Source organism: Gracilinanus agilis, chromosome 4 (genome assembly GCF_016433145.1).
Source record: "Gracilinanus agilis isolate LMUSP501 chromosome 4, AgileGrace, whole genome shotgun sequence".
Classification (NCBI taxonomy): domain Eukaryota; kingdom Metazoa; phylum Chordata; class Mammalia; order Didelphimorphia; family Didelphidae; genus Gracilinanus; species Gracilinanus agilis.
The window spans coordinates 206,177,035-206,199,560 of NC_058133.1; the positions used below are offsets into that span (position 1 = coordinate 206,177,035).

Sequence of the window (22,526 nt, forward strand, 5' to 3'; positions counted from 1 at the left end):
ATTCAAATAGAGTACCATTATTTCCAATAGCACATTTTAAAACAATAAATAATGATGTTCAAAATCATATACTTGTTACAACTTTTAACCCTTGGCAAATGCTGTTATTGCTTCCATAGCAAAGAATATACAGGAGCTCCTTGACTCTCTGTATTTAAAAAATCCTGGGTAGGAAATGCTTCTACCCATTTAAGGCAATAATATCTCTTATAATAAAATATATAAAAGCTTTATCCTTTAAGACAACAATTCTTAAGGATTTAAAGTAAAAGGTGAAAATATCTCTTGTAAAATTACAAGGTAATATTCAAAGCATGGAAAACTTTCAAGGTTCTTTGCAATTACCAAGGCAGAATAAATTTTTAAAAGACATGTGCTCTATAAGATGTTCATAGGTGGTACATATAACCGAATTGTTTCTGATACAGTAAGCTTTTAAGTAAATTAGGAAATATAATAACATCATAAGCAGAAACTTCATTAGTGTAAAATGATTCAGTGCAACAGGAAAATCAACGAAATAAGCAAGATTAATTAACAAAACTAATTAGCAAAATACAGTAAGATACAGTCTTTTTAAAACAGAAATAAAGCTCATTCAGTTCCGAGGTTTTTAAAAAGTTCACCCCTGGTTTCAATTTAAGGTTCTTTTGATTGAGTTCTGCTGAGTTTAAGGGTTTTTTTTTTTTTTCAAGTTCAAAGTTCTTCCCCTGAGTTCAGTTTTTAATCACAAGCAAGTCTGAATAGGCCATTCGGCCCCATTAAGGGTAAACGCTAGTTGCTAGGTCCACGTGGTGTCGGGTCATTGGGCTCAGGGCTAGAGAAAAACTTAGTCAGTTTTGTAGAAAATACCCACGTGTAGAGCTTGTGTGGGTTGGGGTTGCCTAAATTAGGTCTTTAGAGAAACACGTGGAAGGCTAGAATGTCTCCTATAAGAAAGTAGAGAGGAAGGGGAATATACCCAAATCGTTAGCGGCAGGAACTGAAGCAGTCTCTGGAGATCGAGATCTCGGCAAGTCAGGACTGGGTTCCTTCCGGGAAATCTCAGGTTCTGGAGCTTGGGGTTGAAGTGGAAGCGGCAGCACTGGGACTGGAACGCTGGTGGGCTTGTAGTCAGGAAGCGGTAGGAATGGAGATCAGCAGCAAAGACACACTAGCTGGGCTCCGGCATTTTAGTGTAAAGCCAAAAGCCCGAATCGGCTGGCCTGACCTCCCTCCCAAGGTGGTTTGGGCTGGACTGGCCGGCTGAGTCCCACTGGAGGCAAAAACGTGCTCTTGCTTTTAGCAAAAGCATGGCAAGGAAAGCCACTTTCCTTTTTTAAAAAAATGCTCAAAAGAGCTGAGCCAGATGGCCAAAAAGCAGGCATGGCTATAGTTAGGCTATCTGGAAGATTTAGAGTTCGAATTTCGACCTTCTGGTTCGCCAAATTATTAATATGAAAAATGATAAAGGCTGGTATAAATATATAAATTAGTATTTTAATTAAAGCCATGCTGATAGATAAAATCATTAGACCACGCGCTTGTAAGCATTCAAAACTGCCGCCGCCTCCATTACTGTCTCTTGTTTCCTGGAAGCGCCTACTCGCAAAAAAAGCCTACTGGCAAAAGAGACCACTCCCTCCTAACTCAGGAGATTTTAAACCCTTCCCTGCGTCAAGACGTAAGCCTTCCCAAGCCCAAAAACCAGAAACGGAAACCCGTTGGACCACGGGAAATGTAGTTTGATACATTCCCAAATTTCACTTTTACACCTTCATGAATGATGAAGAGTGAAGTAAGCAGAACCAAGAGAACATTATCCACAGTAATAGCGGTAATATACCATGAACAACTTTGAATGACAGCTCTTCTCAGAATACAGTGATCCAATGCAATTTCAAAGGGCTTATTATGAAAAATACTGTCCACCTCTAGAGAAAAAACTGGAGTGTGAATTCACATTGAATTACTTTTTAAAAAACTACTTATTTTTCATGGGTTTTGGGGGAAAGGTCTTTTTTGTTTGTGTTTTCTTTCACAATATGGCTAATATGGAAATAGATTTTATATGACTGTGCATATATATAGTGATTCCTTACCTATTATGGGAGTTACGTTCCAGAGACTCCTGCTATAGGTGAAAATCCACAAAGTAGTGGCATCCTTATTTATTTTATTATTTATATATATTTTAAGGCCTTATAAACCCTTCTCACTCTCCTATAAATCTTTTCCACACTTTTTTTAGCCTTTCCCATACTCTTATAAACACTGAGTCAAGCAATGCCCAGGATAAAGAACATAGCGCTGTGATTGGTTGCCTTTCATTCAGCCAATAGTGTGCCATGTACAATCTCACATTGGCAAACTTGCACAAGCAGTAGTGATATACTGCATTTCCATTGTTACAATGTGGTATTCAAACACAAAATCCCACAATATAGCAAAAAAATCTGCAATACAGAATTAGATAAAAAAAAATGATAAGTGAACTGTGACATATCAAGGGATGACTGTAATCTATATTAAGTTGCCTGCCTTCTCAAGGAGAGGGGAGAGGAGAATGGGAGAGAATTTGGAACTCGACATTTATAAAACAAATGTTAAAAATTATCCATGTGGTTGGAAAAAAAAATATAAAAATTAAATACTATTAGCAGAAAATAAAATAGATCAATAGAGAAATGAAAAAAAAAATACTTATTATCTTTTTGTGCTACAGGCTCCCAGAACCCTGGCCGAAGCTCACCTCCTCCAGGTTATGTGCCAGAGCGTCAGCAACGCATCGCACGGCAGGGATCTTACACCAGTATTAACAGTGAAGGGGAATTTATTCCTGAAACCAGTGAACAGTGTGTGAGTATGAAGCTATAGGAACATTTAAATAAGTGGATAGAACCTGAAACATCTGAAATTAAGATGCCTAATATAAAATGGAAATAATTCAAATTTTTAAGAAAGGCTGTTTCAGGTTGTCCTATTGGGGTTACTCAACCTTGATATTACCACCATCATCCAAGGTCTGGTTCTCAAATTTTCAGTTTGAGCAACTTGATTTTTATAATTTTACCAAGTAATAATAAAATTCCTGAGGACAGAGTCACATTAGATTCACAATACATTGATTTGTAAATTAGAAAATCAGTTTCTTAATTTATAGAATGACATGCCCTTCTAGTGAAGGCTATAAGTGATATAGATATATGAAGTTTATAAGAAGCTATAAGTGATTAAAAAACAAATGAGTAATCATAAGATTACTTATTGAATATAGAGGCAGAGTAAGGGAATTTAAATAAGCATTTATTAAGGACCTTCCATGTGCCAGGCACTCTGGGGATATAAAGACAAAAATGAAAGTTTCTATTCTTAGGGAGCTTACATTCTATTAGAGGAAATTTACAGTCTAGCAGGGGAGATAATAGGCACTTAAATACATATAGAAAAGAAATATGATACATTTTTAGAGGGATGAGCAGCTGGGGACTTTTTTTTTTAACCCTTAAATTCTGTCTTAGAATTGATTCTAAGTATGATTTCTAAGGCAGAAGAGTGGTAAGGGTTAGGCAGTTGGGGTTAACTGACTTGCCTAGGGTCACATAGCCAGGAAGTATCCAGATGTGAATCCAGGACCTCCTCTCTTAAGGCCTCACTCTCTATCCACTGAGTTTAGCTGCTTCTTAGCAGGAAGCTTCATGTATGTGGCTCTTGAACAGCATTTTGGAGGAATCAAAAAATTCTAAGGGGTAGTTGCAAAGTAGAATTGCTCCTAGCCACAGGGATGACCAGTGCAAAGGTATAGAGACAAAGATGGAATGTTATGTGTGAGGAACAATAAGAAGGCTAGTTTTGGCTGAACCAGTGTATGGGAAGAATAATAATGTATAATTACCTCCTATGAGGTTGAAAAGGCAGATTGAGCTAGATTGTAAAGGGCTTTAAAACAAACAAAGAAGCTGATGTTTGATACTTCAGACAATAGGGAGCTACTGAAGTTTGCTAGGGAGGGGAGTAACACAATCAGATTTACACCTTCAGAAAAATCACTTTGGTAACTCTTTGGAGAATAAATTGGAGCAGAGAGAAACTTGAAGCAGGAATCAATTAGCAAATCTAGGCAAGAGGTGCTGAGGTGTTGAATGGGAGTAGTAACCATTAGTAAAACAAAAGGGGCATATTTTGGTTGGATATTAATATTTAAAGATGTGGTCACCAAGGAACTGAATAATTACCAATTCCTAAAATGATTTTAGTAACTTATTTACAAAATTTAGGAGTGGAAGTAGAGAGATGAGAAAGAGGGTAGAGTAAGAGATCTAACTTAATGAACTAGATTTGTATTCAAGTTTGGGCTTTACTCTGGCAGGGCTCCAGAGGCCCAGCTGGAGAGCCTAAAAGTCATTTAACAAGGGGTATAGCCAGGAGGGCTTCTCCCAATCAAGAAAGCCTCTGCGAGGCTAGTGCCTCCAGGGAGGCTAAGGTAGTCAGCCTTCTTCATTCACATGTAGTTATGAGGGAGAGATTTAAAAACAGTCTCACCAAGGTCTCAGGGTCAAGGTCTTAGATCCAGCTTGTCCTCCAACTCCAGAAAACAAACAAGAACTGCCTGACAGGAAGCTGTCACTCACTTTTAAAAGGTGCTTCTTTTGCATCACTTCTTGTGCCTTCCTCTTAGTTTACATGTCCAATCACAACAGATGCTTTGCTTAGGACTGCCCCAGAGGTAATCAATAGATTTTGATTCGTCACTCACTCTAGCACACGTGGGTCACAGACCTCCCAACTTGTGAATTAAGTAGGGATGTTCTCACCTTTGGTGATTAGATTAAGGACGGGCAGGGCAGATTTAATTTCATTATCACAGTAACCAAAATGATGATGGGGCCCTCATCAAAAAGGAAAGTTTGAAAGGTGGATTTTGGGAGAAAGGTAATGAGTTCAGTTTTGGACTTGTAGAGTTTGACATGCTTACTGAGCATCCACTTTAAAATGACTAAGCAGTCAGTGGAACTGAGGAGAGAACCTAGGGCTGGATATATAGATCCAAGAATTATATACATGGAGATGATAAATGAACAAATAGAAGCTGATTAAATTGCCAAGTGAGAAAATCATGAGTAAAGAACAAGGTCCAGTGCAGAGTTATGGTTAATAAGGATATATTACAGATAAGGTCTCAGTCCACCATTTCAGAACCAGGACTGGAATGAAATTAGACACTCAAACCAGTTAAAAGAAAGTTTATTAGGGGGCAGCTGGGTAGCTCAGTGGATTGAGAGCCAGGCTTAGAGATGGGAGGTCCTAGGTTCAAATCTGGCCTCAGACACTTCCCGGTTGTGTGACCTTGGGCAAGTCACTTGACTCCCATTGCCTACCCTTACCACTCTTCTGCCTTGGAGCCAATACACAGTATTGACTCCAAGACGAAAGGGTAAGGGTTTTAAAAAAAAAAAAGAAAGAAAAAGAAAGTTTATTTAGCCATACCATGGAAAAAGTATTCAACAAAGATAGAATTTTGACACAGTTTAACTGTTTTCCTACTTCTATGTTTACCATGGAGATGTGCTAGTGTCAGGAGAGGATCTCTTGACTGCTCGTGTGTTGGCTTTTGTACTTAAGCTATTTGGAATCTCCTTCAGTGGTTCATGCAAGTCTCTAGGATGATTTCAATAGCTTTTAAGGAAAAACTAGTCTAGCCTTCATAGGATAGGGAATTAAGAAAGGGAACTTTGAAGTGGGAGCAGATCACTTCAATTATATATAACTAACATTGACCAAATAAGGGATATAGGCAATCACAGGAGACAAAAATGAATGGTATAGATTATGTAAAATTAAAAGGCTTTCACACAAAATCAGTGCAGTGAAAATTAGAAAGGAAATAGCTAAGTAGGAAAAATATTTGCTGCAAATTTCTAGGCCTTGAGGCATTTGATTCAAAAATATAAGAACAAGAGTCATTCCCTAAATAAATGGTCAAAAGACGTGAATAAAAAGGTTTTTTAATTGAATTTTTTTTTCAATAAATGAAAATCTACCTTTTTCTTTTCCCTCCTACCTTTTCTATGCTCCCAACTGAGGAAAAAAATGAAAATAAAATCCTTGTTATAAACATGTATAGTCAAGCAAAACAAATTCCATCATTGGCCATATAGTGTGTGTATAATAAGTGTACTGAGTCTACCATTTGAAAAGCTTGTTTCATCACGAGTTCTCTGAAATTATAGCTGGTTATTACACTAATCAGAGTTCCTAAGTCTCTCAAAGTTTTTTGTCTTTACATTTGTGTTGTTGTACAAATTGTTCTCCTAGTTCAGCTAACTTTACTTTGTACCAGTTTATACAAGTCTTCCCCAGGTTTCTCTGAAACTGTCTCTGTCATCTCTAACAACACAATATAATTCCATCACATCCCTATAAATTGCTATCAATATTTTTGTTTGTATGGAGCCTTTCTTTTTCTCTCTCATTTATTTCTTTTTGAGATATAGACCTCATAGTGGCATCACTGAGTCAGAGGCTAGCTATGCATAGTTTAATAACTTTGGAGAGATAGTTCCAAATTATTTTCTAGAATGGCTTTTCTAGTTCACTGTTCCATCCATAGTGCATTAATGTACCTATTTTCCCATAGCCCTTCTAGCATTTGTTTTTTTCCTTTTTTGTCAGCTTTGCAAACCTGAATATGAGGTGGAACCTCGGTTGTTTTAATTTTTATTTCTCTAATTATTAGTAATTTTACTGAGTTTTTTCATATGGCAAAAAAGAAAACAATGCTGTCAACAACCATATTTTTAATATGCTTTAAATCACGGATAACAAGAAAGATTAGAATTTCAAAATCCTTTGAAGTTCCATCTTCTCCCATTTATTTTGGCAAAAACAACAGTTTTTGAAGGGATTTGGGGATGAGAGTCACACCAGTGCATTTTTGGTGGAGCTATGAATTGGTCTATGCATCCTAGGTTTTTTAAAGATTCTAAACTTAAAAAAGCACCAAATAAAATGAGTATTTTCATATAGACAACATTGTAATAATATAATAAAGGGATGATTCTACATACAACTTGTTATATATAGTTTGTTTTTCTGTTTAAATATATAATAAATTCGACATTCCATTTTCAAAGTTGATTTGCTTGTCTGATTCTTCCTGACCTTTCTGTTTTCTTCTAAGTAAATGCTTCAGTAACCCTACTTTTTTTTCTCTTTTCTTCTATTTTTTCCTCAACTCTATCTCTAGGCCCTCTCTACCTCTTTTCTATTACCAAATTGAAAAAAGAGAAATAAAAACAAGACCCTTGTAACAAATGTGCGTAGTCAAATTGGCCATATCCAAAAATGTATCTTACAATGCATCTTGACAGTGTGTGCTTTTTTACATGGCCTGTTTCATCATCAGCCTTTGGTATCATGATTAGTTCTTAAGCCTTTCAAAATTATTTTTTCTTTATACTGTTATTGTATAAATCTCTCGGTTCTGCTCACTTTATTCTGCATGAGTTTATACCTGTCTTTTCTAGTTTCTCTGAAACCACTCCTTTCATGATTTCACATGGCACAATAATATTCCATTACATTTATATGCCATAATTGGGCAACTGTTCCTCAATTTATGGATACTCCCTTTATTTCTAATTTTTGACATGACAAAAAGAATTGTTGTTAAGTATTTTTGTACATATGGATTATTTTCCTTTTTCTTTTATGCCTTGGAGTACTGGCCTAGTAGAGATAACTCTTTCTGGAACAAAGGATATAAACAGTCTAGTGGTTTTATTCTGAATTGTTTTCCAGAATGGTTAGACCAGTCTACAGCTTCACAAATATTGAATGTGGGCTTTCCCACAGCCTGTTCAACAATTGTCATTTTCTTTTTTTGTTGTCTTTGACAATCTGAAGAGTGTGAGAAGGAACTTCAGAATTGCTTTAATTTGGTTTTCTTTAATTAGTAGTGATTTAGAGAATTTTTTTAAATGCAAAGAAATCAAAGAATGAGAGAGAGGACCCATTTGTACAAAAATATTAATAGTAGCACTTTTTGCTGTATCTGGAAACAAAGTGAATGTTCATTATATTAGCTCCAGAAATTCTGACATGTTAATATAAAGGAATATTATTATATTGTAAGTAAGATATGACAAAAGGTTTGGGTTCATAGAAACCAGGGAAGAGTCATACAAACAGATGTGGGATAAAGTAACCAGAATCAGAAGAATAATTTATATAGTAACAACAGCACAAAAAAAAAGAAAAACAATCTTGAGAGTTAAGTTCTCTAATCAATACAGTGAATAATCAGGACTATAGAAGACTAATGATAAACCATGCTTTCTTCCTTCCCTCCACTTTCCACCTCCATAGAGGAATAATGAGGGACAAAATGGGACAGGTGGCTTCAGACATGGCCAATGTATGGATTTGTTTTGTTTGACAACACTTATTTGTTATAAGGAGGACTTTTTTTTTTTAGGAAGAGCAAATTTATAATTTTGGGGAAGTCATGACAGAGATGCCAAAAAAAAAAAGGAAGTATAGCATGGTCCCCAAACCTCAACTATTTCTTTCTTCAAGTTACTAGGGATAACTTGAAGAAGCTAAAGAGTTTTCTATTATTATATTGTTCATGAGCTCCCATCTAATGCCTCTAATATCAGCTGCCAGTTAATATTATTCCAAAATTACTTAATTAAAATAAATTAGCTTTTCCTTTTCTTTTTTTTTTTTAAACCCTTGTACTTCGGTGTATTGTCTCATAGGTGGAAGATTGGTAAGGGTGGGCAATGGGGGTCAAGTGACTTGCCCAGGGTCACACAGCTGGGAAGTGGCTGAAGCCAGATTTGAACCTAGGACCTCCCGTCTCTAGGCCTGACTCTCAATCCACTGAGCTACCCAGCTGCCCCTAAATTAGCTTTTCCAAAGGAATGTTTACTGGGAAATTTGAAGCACAACATCCCTAACCAGAAACATACTGAAATAAAAATCCTTCCTAGATGGATGGGAGATGATAACCATCCACCTAAGGAACTATCTAGGCCAGTAAAGTACAAACCCCTTGGGCTTTAGAAACAAAGTTTATTTTTATAATAGGAGTAAAGGGAAAATGATGGGTAGGTTCCCAAAACTATAGATCTAATCTCCACCCAACGTCTTTCACCTCATGGTGAATTATTTCTTCTTCTTGAGAATTCACTCAAGCTACTCTAAACCCTTTATCTCTGACTAAGAGTCCAAAACCCAGCTATCCAACTATCTGCTAAACTAATTAGTATGGATTGTCAAAAAAGGATAAAGAGGAAGGACTCGCAGATGTATTTGAGCCCTTACCTAAAACCTGGGGTTATTCCTAGGTATACCCAGAGTCCCAGATGACCAAACTCTGTGTTTTACCTTCACCAGGTGGATTTCTGATAGATGGATCTCAGGCAGATGCTCTCTCTACTTCAGGGAAAAAGCAGGTCTCCTCCAATGGCAAATTCTCCCATCCCAGGAATCAGTAACCTTTCCACAAGATTAGGATTTCCAAGGAATACCAGAGAAACAGCTCCTCCTTACCAACTCAGCAAAAGCTAGATCCAGAGTGGCAGTTACTTCCAGTAAAAACTCCCAAGATCCTTTCCTCTTTGTCAGAATCTTTTCCCAGGGTTTGTATCTAAATTCTCCTCTTTTCCTCTTAAAGACAATCCATACTTTTCACTCTATCCCTTATCACTTATCCTTACAATACTCTCCACTAGAGAGGCAACTCACATTTAAAGTGATTGATACAAAGCATTCCACTTCTCCAAGTTTACTTCTAAGTACGAGTAGCAGTGGAAAAGTTGCTCCCTTGCTTGCAAGACATGGTGTTTTGACTGCTAGGTTGATTTACTGCTGAACAGAGTTGAGTAGGTTGCTCCTTGGGGCTTTCCTCTGGATGTTGTTGCCACCAACTCCATTTGCCAAGAAGATCTTTGATGGCTCTTCTGACTTGATTTGTTCTGTCTTGGAAAGAATAAATATAATAGAAACAGAAGAAGCAGGGACATATAATGCATTTGTGGCCAGGCCTCATCACCTTACAGCATTTCTTGCCCTACTTGCCACTGGGAAACAGAAGGCAAGTGCATTTGCTTGAACTTTTTGTTGGTGTGCTCAGTTCCTGTTCAGCAGCCACATAAAAGACTTTTTCTCATCCTACAGTTAGCCAACAGGAAACAGTTACTCGGTACTTGGGCATGCCCTTAAGTAGGGAGGGAAAGGGCCTCTCAGTTCTGGGGTATTGCAAAGCAAGAATATTGCATGTTCTAAGGATTAGATCCTCACTGAAGAAAAGAAAGAAAATAGAAGCAGTGAAACATTTATAAAAATGAATAGAAGAAAAGCAAAAGAAATTTAGAAAGCACAATTTTAAAAATACTGTGTTAGATTTGTCATATTTTTGAAAATCAAGCTGCATGTAATAGATATTTGCAATTTCGTGTAAAAATCTGTTCTTTGTGTGTGTAAATAACCATTTTTGTTGATGTTTGTCAAGTTCATAAAAATATATTTTTTTAATAAAAAGGAGATTATGAGCATAGTGGGGGGGGGGGGATCACTGCATTTGGAACCAGAAGACCTGGGTTTTAGACCTGATCCACCAATTGCTATGTGACCTTGGACAAGTCACTTGAACACTGAGCCTCAGTTTTCTCATTTGTAAAATGAGAATAAGGATAAGAGTAATTACTACATATTAAGATGGTTGTGAAGAGTAAAGGTTGTAAACAAACCATAAAGCATTTTTTTTTTAAACCCTTGTACTTCGGTGTATTGTCTCATAGGTGGAAGATTGGTAAGGGTGGGCAATGGGGGTCAAGTGACTTGCCCAGGGTCACACAGCTGGGGCATAAAGCATTTTTTATAAAAAATGAAGGAAATAAATTCATATGCTTATTAGCCATAGGCAGCAAGATAGAAAATAAATCCTCCTCCAAAATCAGCATTTTTATGAAGTACAAAAAAGATAGAAGGAAATAATAGAAACTTCATTCTAAATAACTACAAAATGTATAAAATATTAGGAAGTTAATCTATCAAGGCATATATAATATTTTTATTAATCCAACTCCTTAAAACCCACTCTATAGAAATAAAGGGAGATAAACTGCTCAAATTTAAGCCATGCCAATATAATAAAAATGATAATAACTAAGTTTATAGATTTAGTGCTATAACACTTAAATTGCTAGTGATACTTTATTTTGAGAAGAAATACTTTTAGAATTTAGATAAAGTAACAAAATTTATTTGGAAGAAAAAATATCTTAGAATCTTAAGGGAAATAGTAAGAGTATGAATGAAAGTATTATGAGATCTTAAACTATATTCTAAATTCATTAAAATTACTTAGTACTGATTAAGAGAAACCCAGAAAACAGATCATTTGAACAGCCTAAATAAGATACAAGACAACCTAGTTTTTGATAAATCCAAGACTGTAAATTATACAAGGAAAGTGTCTTTTTTTCTCTCTTGGTACCTGGTATCAGGTGGTAGTTTTTTTTTTTTTACATTTTTTTTTTTTACATTTTTTTTCCATGGATATGTGATTCATTTTGTTTCCCTCCCTTCTCCCAGAGTTGACAAGCAATTCCACTGGGAATTATATTATCATTCAAAATCTATTTCCATATTATTCATTTTTGTGATAGAGTAATCTTTTAAAACCAAAACCCCAAATCATATACCCATATAGACAAGTGATAAATCATATGCTTTCTTCTGCATATCTACTCCAATATTTCTTTCTTTAGATGTGGGTAGCATTCTTTCTCATAAGTCTCTCAGAATTGTCCAGATCATTGCATTGCTATTAGTAGCAAAGTCTATTACATTTGATCATCCACAATGTTTCAGTTAATGTATATAATGTTCTCTTGGTTCTGCTTATTTTGCTCCATATCAGTTCATGTGGGTCATTACAATTCTTAAAGAAATCATTCAGTTCATCATTCCTTATAACACAATAGTGTTCCATCACATACTATACCACAATCTGTTTAGCCATTCCCCAATTGAGGGACATACCCACAGTTTCCAATTTTTTGCTACCACACAAAGAGCAGCTATAAATATTTTTCTACAAACAGGTCCATCCCCATTTTTTAAAAAAATCTCTTCAGGATACAACTCTAGTAGTGGTATTGCTGGATTAAAAGGCAAACATTCTTTTAAAGCCCATTGGACATAATTCCAAATTGCCTTCCTGAATGGCTGGATCAATTCACAACTCCACTAGCAGTGCTCCAATTAGTGTTCCAATTTTGCCACATCCCCTCCAATATTTATTATTTTCCTTTACTATCATATTGGCTAATCTGCTAGGTTTAAAGTGGTACCTCAGAATTGTTTTGATTTGCATTTCAAAGATAGTCCTTTTTGATTTAACAAGAACTATTACAAAATGGATATATGTGCCCTGAGTATAAAATATCAGAGAATAAAAAAAGTAATAGAATCAGATTTCACAAGTATAGCTAATGGAGAGAATTACTTTCCCTATTATTTTTTATTAAATTTAATTTTTTCTCAGTTACATGTAAAAACAATTTTCAATATTTTTCAAAGAATATTGAGTCTTGTATTCAATTCTCTCTCTCCCTCTCTACTTCCCTAACCCCCAACCCTTCAGATGGTAAGCAAACTCACAGATTTTATGTAAAAAATTTTTTCATATTAATCCTTTTGTGAAAGGAAACTTGAATAAAAAAGTAAGAAAGAAAGTTTTAAAAGTTTGCTTTGGTTTGGAATTCAGACTCTGTTCTTTTTCTATGGAAACAGATGGAATTTTTTTAAGTTAACATGAGTCCTTTGGGATAGTTTTGGATCATTATATTGCTGAGAATAGCTAAGTTATTTAGAGTTGTTCATTGTACAGTATTCCTGTCACTTGTGTACAATGTTCTCCTGGTTCTGCTTATTTCACATTGTTTCCGTTCATTTAAGTCTTTCCAGGCTTTTCTGAACTGCTCCTGATTGCCATTTCTTATAGCACAATAGTATCCCATTGTAATTATCTGCTATAACTTATTCAGCCATTCCCCAATTGATGAGTATCCCCTCATGTTCCAATTCTTTGCTTCCACAAAAAAGAGCTGCTCTAAATATTTTCATATATGTAGGTCCTTCCTCTTTTTGTTTTTTATTGTATTTGCTGAGTCAAAAGATATGTACTGTTTTATAACCCTTTGGGCATAGGTCCAATTGTTCTCCAGAATGATTGACTCAGTTCACAACTTCCCCAACAGTGTATTAGTGTCTCAATTTTCCAACATCCCCTCAAAGTTTTGTCATTTTCATTTTTTGTCATAATATCCAATCTGATGGGTATGGAGTGATACCGCAGAATTATTTTAATTTGCATTTCTCTAGTGATTTAGAGCATTTTTTGCATGACTAAAGAGAGCTTTAATTACTTTGTCTGAGAAATGACTGTTTATATCCTTTGACCATTTATCAGTTGGGGAATGACTTGTATTTGTCTATGTTCAGCTCATTTCTCTATGTATTTGAGAAATAATACTTTTATTAGAGAGTTGTAGAAAAATTGCATCATTATGATTGCTGTGTATTACTCTCCTTCCTATTTCCCCATTTAGTTTCTGACCACCACATCCCCCAGTTTGCCCTCTTTTTCATCAACCCCTTTTATTCCCCTTCCCTCCTATTTTCCTGTAGGGTAAGGTAGATTTCTATACCCTATTGATTGTGTATGTTCTTCCCTTGTTGAACCAGTTCTGATGAGAGTAAGATTCACATGTTTCCTACTCCATCTTCCCTTCAACTGTAAAAGCTCTTTCTTGCCTCTTTTGTGTGAGGTAATTTACTCCATTTTATTTTTCCCCTCCTCCTAAAGCATTCCTCTTTCTCATGCCTTAATTTATTTTATTAATATCGTCCCATTCTATTCAACTCACATGCTTACCCTCTTTCTAGGTGTACACCTCCTAACTGCCCTAATAATGCTAGTTTTTTGGAGATAAAAGTATCATCTCCCCATGTAGGGATATACACAATTTAACCTTGTTGACTGTCTTGATTTCTCTTTCCTGTTTACTTTTTTATGCTTCTTTTGAGACTAGAGACATCAGGACTGTTTGGAAGTCCTCTATTTCATTGAATACCCGTCTTTTTCCCCTGAAAGATTATGCTTAATTTTGCTGGGTGAGTGATTCTTGATTGAAATCCTATCTCCTTTGCCTTCTGGAATATCCCATTCCAGGCCCTCTAATCTTTTAATGAAGAAGCTGCTAAATCCAGTGTTATCCTGTTTGTGGCTCCATAATATTTGAATTCTTTCTTTTTAGCTGCTTGCAATATTTTCTTCTTGACCTGGGAGTTCTGGAATTTGGCTATAATATTCCTGGGAGTTATCTTTTGGTGATCTCTTTCAGGTGATGATCAATAGATTCTTTCAATATCTATTTTGCCCTGTGATTCTAGAATATCAGGGCAGTTTTCCTTAATAATTTCTTGAAAGATAATATTCCATAAGTTCCTTATCCTTAGATTATCTCTCCTGGATTTATTTTCCAGATCAGGTGTTTTTCCCATGAGATATTTCACATTTTCTTCTATTTTTTCATTCTTTTGAGTTGGCTTGATTATTTCTTGAAATCTCATGAAGTCATTAGCTTCCACTTGCCCAATTCTAATTTTTCAGGCTTGATTTTCTTGAGTGAGCTTTTGTACCTCCATTTCCATTTGACTGATTCTACTTTAAAGAGTTCTTTTCCTCAGGGAATTTTTGTAACTCTTTTTCCATATGGTCAATCCTGCCTTTTAAGAAGCTCTTTTTTTTTCAGTACATTTTTATTTATCTTTTTACTTTGGGTCGTTTTTGCTTTTTGTGGAGTTTTTCTCTTCATTGGATTTTTGTGCCTCTTTTACCTTCTTATTTCTTTAAAAATATTTATTCATGTCTTTTGCTTTATATTACTTTCATTTCCTTCCATACCAGAAAGCTATCCTTTGTAATAACAATAAAAAAATCTAAAGGAGGGGGAAAAAGCAACCCAGCAGATTCAACTATTCATCATCCAAATCTGAAATTGTATTCAGTATTTCAGATCTCTAATTCTGAATCTTTGCAAAGAAGGGATGAAGAGTAATTTTTTCAATTCTTCAAGTTCAGTTAAACAACTTACATTTTTATCTTTTGCTCTTTCCATTTACACTGCCATTATTGTTCTTTTAGTCTTCCCTAATTGATTTCCTATTTCACTCTCTACAAGAAGTATTCCCTACTCAAGCCTCCATTTCTCATCCTCCAGTTCCCACTCTCTTGCTGAGGACCTTGACTCTTTGCTGAAAGAATCGAGGCCATTCAACATGAATTCCCTCTTCCTCATCTCAAAACCCCTTGATATGAATTCCTATTCACCTGTCCTTTCCCTCAGTCTCTGACAAAGTGGTAGCCCTTCTCTTTGCCAAAGCTAGCCCATGTGTGCTTAACTCTATCCCTTCCCGATCATTTCCCCAATTTCTCTCCATTATGTGGTTCCTTTCCTACTGCCTTGAAACATATCCAGTCTCCTTCATTCTTAAAATTAAAAACAAAACAAAACAAAAAACCACCATCACTAGACACTACCATTCTCTCAAGCAATTTCCTCCTTTTATTAGCTAACCTTTAAAACATTGTCTGTACTTCCTACCTCTACTTCCTCTTCTCCTATTCACTCTTCTCTTCTATTCACTCAACTCTTTTTTTATTCTGGCTTTTGACCTCATCTGACATCATTAACTGAAATGTTCTCTCCAGAGTTATCAATGATCTTTTTCAAAATCTGATGTTTTTTTCTCAACCTTAATTCTCAACCTACATCTGCTACATTTGACTCCCACTCCAGAATATTCCCTTCTTTGGATTGTCTCTTCCTTCTTTCATTGATCTTCAGTCTTCTTTGCTAGCATGATGATCCACATCATGCCCCAATATTCTGTCCTGGATCCTCTCCTCTTTTGCTTCTCTTGGTAATGTCAACTACTCCTGTTGTTTATCATCTCCGTGCAAATGATTCTCAGATCTACATATCTAGCCCTGAGTCTCTCCTACATCACCAATTGCCTTTTTTGAACATTTCAAACTAAATATCCCAAAATTATCTTAAAACTCAGCTTGTCTAAAACGACTTACTATCTTTCTTCCTAAACTCTCATGTCTTCCAGAGTTCCCTATTTATTTTGAAAGCACTACCATCTATCTTATGTCTGAGATTCTCATCTTTCTAGTGTTTAGGTTTCAGCATTATCTTGAATTCTTCACTCTCCCTCCTTCCACATTATCAGTACCCTGAATCTCAGGAAACCAGCATAGCATCTCACATCCACTCCATTTTGTGCACTCACACAATTCAGGCCCTCAGTATTTCTTACCTAAATTGTTGTAAAAGCTTCCTAATTAGTCTGCTTATAGCAAGTGTCTCTCCACTCCAGTCTGCAAAACACACATTGATGGTAAAGTAATTTTGCTTTAGCACAGGCAGGTCTGACCATGTGACACCCCTACTCCACCAACTCTAGTGGCTTCCTATTGCTGCTAAGATAAAATATAAATTCCATTTAAGCTTTTAAAGCTTTTCACAACCTAGCTTCAACCAGAGTGTATAACAATGTCAAAGCAGAAAAGAGGTCAAGGAGAATGAGGATTGGGGAACGGCTATTATATTTAGCCATAAAAGATTAATATGGTATTCTTTGTATCTGATATTTTTGCTTAGTTTTTCTTCACAAAGGATGGTACAATTTGGAAATGTGGGGAGTTGGGAAATTGCCTTCTAAAGACAAAGTATCAATAAAATTTATTTTTTGAAGCATAAAAAGGTTAGGGAGGCAAAGAGCTAGGGAAACATGTACATGTTCCCTTCTATCAGTATAGGGGGCAAAAAGGTAGAGTTGAGGGAATGGGACTTGAAAAGACTGTGGGGAGGGCAAGCTATTTGCAAACATTTAGCACAAATGGTTACTGCATTTAAATGGGTTGTGATTATACCCTCTTATTTGTGACTTTACTTATATACTCAGCGTCTTTTGATCCCAAGCCCAGTAGAAATACCTAGAAGTTGGAAATAATTTCACTTTCCCTCAGTTGGTGCTAATGAGTCTGACAACAGACATTCTCTAAGCACAGTTCCCTAGAAAACGTACTAGTGGGAGTGATGTTTTTCCTTTGGGAACTTTGCTTTACAAATTGGAGTTAGGGTTGAGGAAAGATGATGTTCTCAGAGTCTACAAAATAAGTTGATCTTTTGTGTGTGTTTGACCTTGTTGCTTCATATTTACTTGCCTTTACTTGCCATTGTGGGGGAGGGGAGGTACAGATGTTGTGACATGACAGGGTAGCTTTCTGCCCTGAAAAGAGCTATGGGGTATTAGTGAGGTTAGGTTCTGGATCCTGAGCTTAAGGGGAGCATTCAGTGACTGCCATGCTGCTAATATATGACATTGCCTTACAGATGCTGGATCCCCTGAGCAGTGCCGAGAACTCTGTGTCAGGAAGTTGCCAGTCCTTGGACAGGTCAGCAGATAGGTAGGTAGTATGACCAGCCACACTGCATTTTTTTTTTCATACAAGTAGGTCGAAGATGTGTTAGCTAGGGCTTTTTTATTCCTTCTGTTCTATTTGCTTTAGCCAGGGTCCTCCCACCAGACTCCAAAAGGGGCTACCTGTGTAGAGGAAACTTTACTTTCTTGGAGAAGAAACTTATCACTAAAAATATTATATTTTTTCCTAATTGTCCACCAACCTCTTGGCTGAAATCCTGGGCTGAGCCTGCTCTCTGGACAACAAAGGACTAAGCTAGATCTAGCTTTGGACCACATTGATGGTCTTCACAGTAAAAATGTTACATTTTAAATCCAAGGATTTCAGATAAGGGAAGAAAATGTGTATCTTTCCCATCTGTCTATGAATAATAAACTGGTTCTTACACTTTGAGTGAGGAAGACGGGGTTTCTCATCTTCATATAGAGAAATAATACTACGAACCTACTCATCAGCTAAACATGAACCTTTTTAAAGCTAACTGTTAATTTGGAATTCAGACTTATGATCTGGTCCAAGAAGTTTGTGGGCTCATTTTCCCACCTTTCTTAGCTCAAGCTCTTCATTCCTTCCAGGTTCTTTTTTGTTGGCTAATCCTTCAGGTGCCATCTCTGTCCATCCATTTTTCCCTTGCTTACCTGTCTGCCTCCCAGGGAGTGAATCTCCTATGATCTTATAATTATAGATTTATTAGAGTTTTTCAAAAGAACTCAGTTTTAAAATATTAAATATCCAGTGTTAAAATATTCTTGAATTCTTGTGGCTAAAAAAAAAAAAATCTCTCTGGTGATGAGCTTCCCTGTGCTTTGCTAGGTTAGTTTCATATCACCAGTCCATAGCCAGAAAAATTGAGGGAATATGCATAGATAATGAAAATATACAACATATTGGTGTTTACAGCTATAGCAGATTACAGTATCACATGATGCTTTACTTAGAGTCCTGAAGATTCATCTGAAATTTATCATCATCATTAAAAAGGTAGAACAAAAACAGATCATATACTTTTCTCAGCTAAGAGTAGCAGATCTTAACCTAAAGATAGAGCCAATTACAAAAAACAAAATAGATAATATTCATTAAATGAAATTTTAAAACTTCTGCACAATCAAAATTAATGCCCTAGGACCATGATGATGAACCTGTGGGCACATGTGCCATGTGTTTGCCCCCACTCTTCCCCCCCAGTTCATTACTAGAAAGGCAGTGGGGCTTGGGTGGACCTGCTCCCCTCCCCCTTGCCATCATGCCTGACAACATTTTTTCATATCACCCGCCCCTTTGCCCAGCAGCCCAATGGGAGCGCTTTCTCCCTCCCCTGTGTTGGGTAAGGGAGTGGAAGGGTGTGCCTAGCACTTGGTCAGGGGGAGGGGAACAGCACACAGTCTCTAAAAGGTTTGCCATCACTGCCCAAGGATAAGAAGAAAGGGAAACAGTCAACTGGAGAAAAAAATATATTTTTTTATTATATTTCTCAGATAAAGGCTTGATATCTAAGATAGACAACCAAGAGAAAAAATGTGAGACCAAAAGCCATTCCACCAACAGACAAATAGTTAAAGGATATGAAAACCAATTCTCAAAAGAAGAATTGCATTCTGCTAAATACCATATGAAGGAATGCCTCAAATCACTAATAATAGAAAATGTACATTGTAAGTCTACCCTGAGGTTTTATTTTGTACCCAGTAAATTGGCAAACACAAGAAGAACATAGTCTTCATTGGTAGAATTGTGAAAAGAGAAGTATGCTGATGCATTGTTGGTGAAGTTCTGAATTATTACAACCATTCTGGAAAGCAATTTGGAATTATGCAAATAAAATGGCTAAAATTTTCATATCTTTTGACCCAGAGATTATACCCTAAGTATGTCACTGTCAAAAAGAAAAGCTCTATATACAACAAAATATTTTGAGCAGCAATTTTTTTTTTATTTTTGGCGGTGACAAAGAACCAGAAACAAAGTAGATAGATACATTTTAAAAGCATTTTTTTAAACCCTTACCTTAAGGGTAATACTGTGTATTGGTTCCAAGGCAGAAGAGTGGTAAGGGCTAGGCAATTGGGGGTGAAGTGACTTGCCCAGGGTGATACAGCTGAGAAGTGTCTGGGGCCAGATTTGAACCTAAGATCTCCTGTCTCTGGGCCTGGTTCTCAATCCACTGAGCCACCCAGCTGCCCCCAAATAGAAGCATTTTGATAACAAATTCTGGTATGTGAATATATGGAATATTACTATACTATAAGAAATAACAAATATAATGATTATAGAAAAGCAAGGAAAGACTTAGATGAACTGGTACAAAGTGTAGTAAAAGCCAAGATACTGAAAAGCAACAAGTAGTATAAATGAAAAGAACAATAACCACAATACAATCAAAGATGAATGTTGCAAAATTGTAAAGAATGAGCCTAACCTCTGAAAAAGAGAAATGAAAAAATACTTCTTCCAACTCCTTTGCAGAATTTTCTTTTTAATTTCCTTGTCATAAGGAATGGGTGAGGGGAGAGGTATGTATGGGGATATAGGTAAGTGATATAAAAACAAAAGATATCAATAAAAAGTATTTTTTTTAAAAGCCATTCCCCAATAAATAAATGGTCAACAGATAGAAAGACAGTTCTTGGAATAAGAAATCCAGCTATCAATGACCAGATGAAAAAAAAAGCTCCAAATTCCTCTTTCCCTCTATTGGAAGTACTTTACTTTTTTCTTCAGAATTTACATCTCTCCTGGACTGATGGAATCTTACCTATCCTTTCTCTGAACTCTTTGAAAACCTGCTCTTCTGAAGTACATAGTGTAAGCCTAACTATTCTAGTTTCATCTCCTCTGACAAATCTAAGATGAATTACTCACTTCCTCTCCAAGGGCACTTTCTACCCCAGCAACCAGTTGTTTCTTTTTGGTAAGAATTGGGTTTGGATTAGAATTTTTTCTCCTTGGTTCCTCTGCTTTTTGAAGAATGAAACTATTACTAAGACAAATTAAAAAAATTTTTTCTTATCTTTGTTAGAGAATGAGTTCCAAAAAATGTTTGAATAATTAAAACCCCCCAGCATTTGCTATATCATACCTCTCTATTCTCGGTTTGTGATCTGTTTCCCCAATTCTTCATCTATTTCTCCTTTTTGTCTAGGTCTCTTCTATATACTCCATTAAGATTATCACTAATGTTGCTGTCTCTCTTGACCCCCAAATGTTTTTCATCATTCTTTCCTCCCTTTTGGCCCCCAACTCCTGGATTTCTTCATATGAGAGAAGCCCATGATCTTCTTTATATAGAATATACTCTTTCCCCACCCCCCAATTTCCTTTCTTCTTATTAAAACCTTTAGTTTACCTTGCAAGAATTTTTTTAATGTATTGATACTTTTTAAAAACAAAACAGATCCATTTAATCAACAGCATATTTCCCTAAAAGAGCCAAGAAAAACTTCTCCAAAGTGTGATCATATATCAATAGGCATACAGCCCAATTCCCTGTGAAGTATATCAGAAGGAAAGCATGTGTCTGCCCTTTTTATTCTAATGGCCCAATCCCAAGAGTTGGCCTGAATTTTGTTGCTTCTCATGGTTGACTACGTTTCCATTATAGTTGTGATGTTTATCATTATCTTGGTTCACTTTGCTTGTTACACAAACTGTATGCATTTGTGTGTAGACATTCGAGGCCATGATACTTATTGCTGGCTTTTTTCTTAGAATTTGGCTCTTATGACTTTTTAGGCATTTCCATTGCTTATTCTCATTCTTACTTTTCCCTTTTGTTTGAGGCAAGGGATTTGGTTACAACTCTTGGATTCTCCTATTATTATCTAATAAGCAGAAGCTTAGAAGAGAGGTTCTAGAAAAGTTGTGTCTAGAAATCTCTGGGCTTATCTTGGTTGAAGATGGACTCACTGAGCTATACAGTTGTCAGCTAGTATTTTGAAATGAGGTGCATTGCTGGATTTAGGCATCAGACTGAGGGAAAGAAAGGTTTGGATATAGAACACTAAGCCTTCACTGCCTCAAATTGCTGAAAAATTGCCAGAGCCAAGGCAGAAGAAGCCCTCTTTCTCTCTCTCTCTCTCTCTCTCTCTCTCTGCCTTTTTGGCTCATTAAGAAATTTTCTGCAAGTTGTATTTGTGCATCTGTTTGTTTTTTATTTTTAATTTGTTTGCTTTTTTCATTAGCCCATCTTTCCGGAAATCACGGATGTCTAGAGCCCAGAGTTTCCCAGATAACAGACAAGAATATTCAGGTAAACAGCTTCAGATCTCAGGTGGTTTTTTTTTGTTTTTGTTTTTGTTTTTTGTTTTTTTTTAACCCTTAACTTCTGTGTATTGACTTATAGGTGGAAGAGTGGTAAGGGTAGGCAATGGGGGTCAAGTGACTTGCCCAGGGTCACATAGCTGGGAAGTGTCTGAGGCCGGATTTGAACCCAGGATCTCCCGTCTCTAGGCCTGGCTCTCAATCCACTGAGCTACCCAGCTGCCCCCTCTCAGGTGTTTTTTTTGTCAGAGATTTGGTGCCCATTGGAGAGAGATAGTAGTGGGCTTTGCCTCTTACATCTCTGAGCTAGGTAATTCAGACCAATTCCATTCAACAAGGATTTATTAAATAACCTACTATAAGCCAGACAAAAATGAAACTGTTCTTACCTCAAGTAGCTTAATACATTCTACTAGAAGAAACAGTATATACACAGATAAAAGCAAATACAAAATAAGTGGAAATAACAACTGGGGGAATGAGGAGAGGACCCAGGTAGGAAAGAGCACTTGAGCTAAACTGTGAAGGGAACTGAGTATTCTGAGAAACAAAGAGTCAAGAGAGAGCATTTCAGGCATAGAGGGCAGCCTGTGCAGAGGCAGGAGACAGGAGTTAGAATGCCAAGAGGAAGAAACACCAAATGGCTTTTCCTTCCTTCCTTCCTTCCTTCCTTCCTTCCTTCCTTCCTTCCTTCCTTCCTTCCTTCCTTCCTCCT

General features: G+C 36.4%; 1 protein-coding gene across 1 annotated transcript in view; it reads left to right on the plus strand.

Moving 5' to 3' along the window:
• MAP3K3 (mitogen-activated protein kinase kinase kinase 3) overlaps positions 1-22,526 on the plus strand; it is a 112,957-nt gene that overhangs the window by 76,439 nt on the left and 13,992 nt on the right. Inside the window, exons 8-10 of the mRNA XM_044673505.1 lie at positions 2,705-2,838; positions 17,463-17,536; positions 21,733-21,800. Coding sequence (XP_044529440.1) covers positions 2,705-2,838; positions 17,463-17,536; positions 21,733-21,800 — 276 coding nt within the window. The remainder of the gene's footprint in view (positions 1-2,704; positions 2,839-17,462; positions 17,537-21,732; positions 21,801-22,526) is intronic.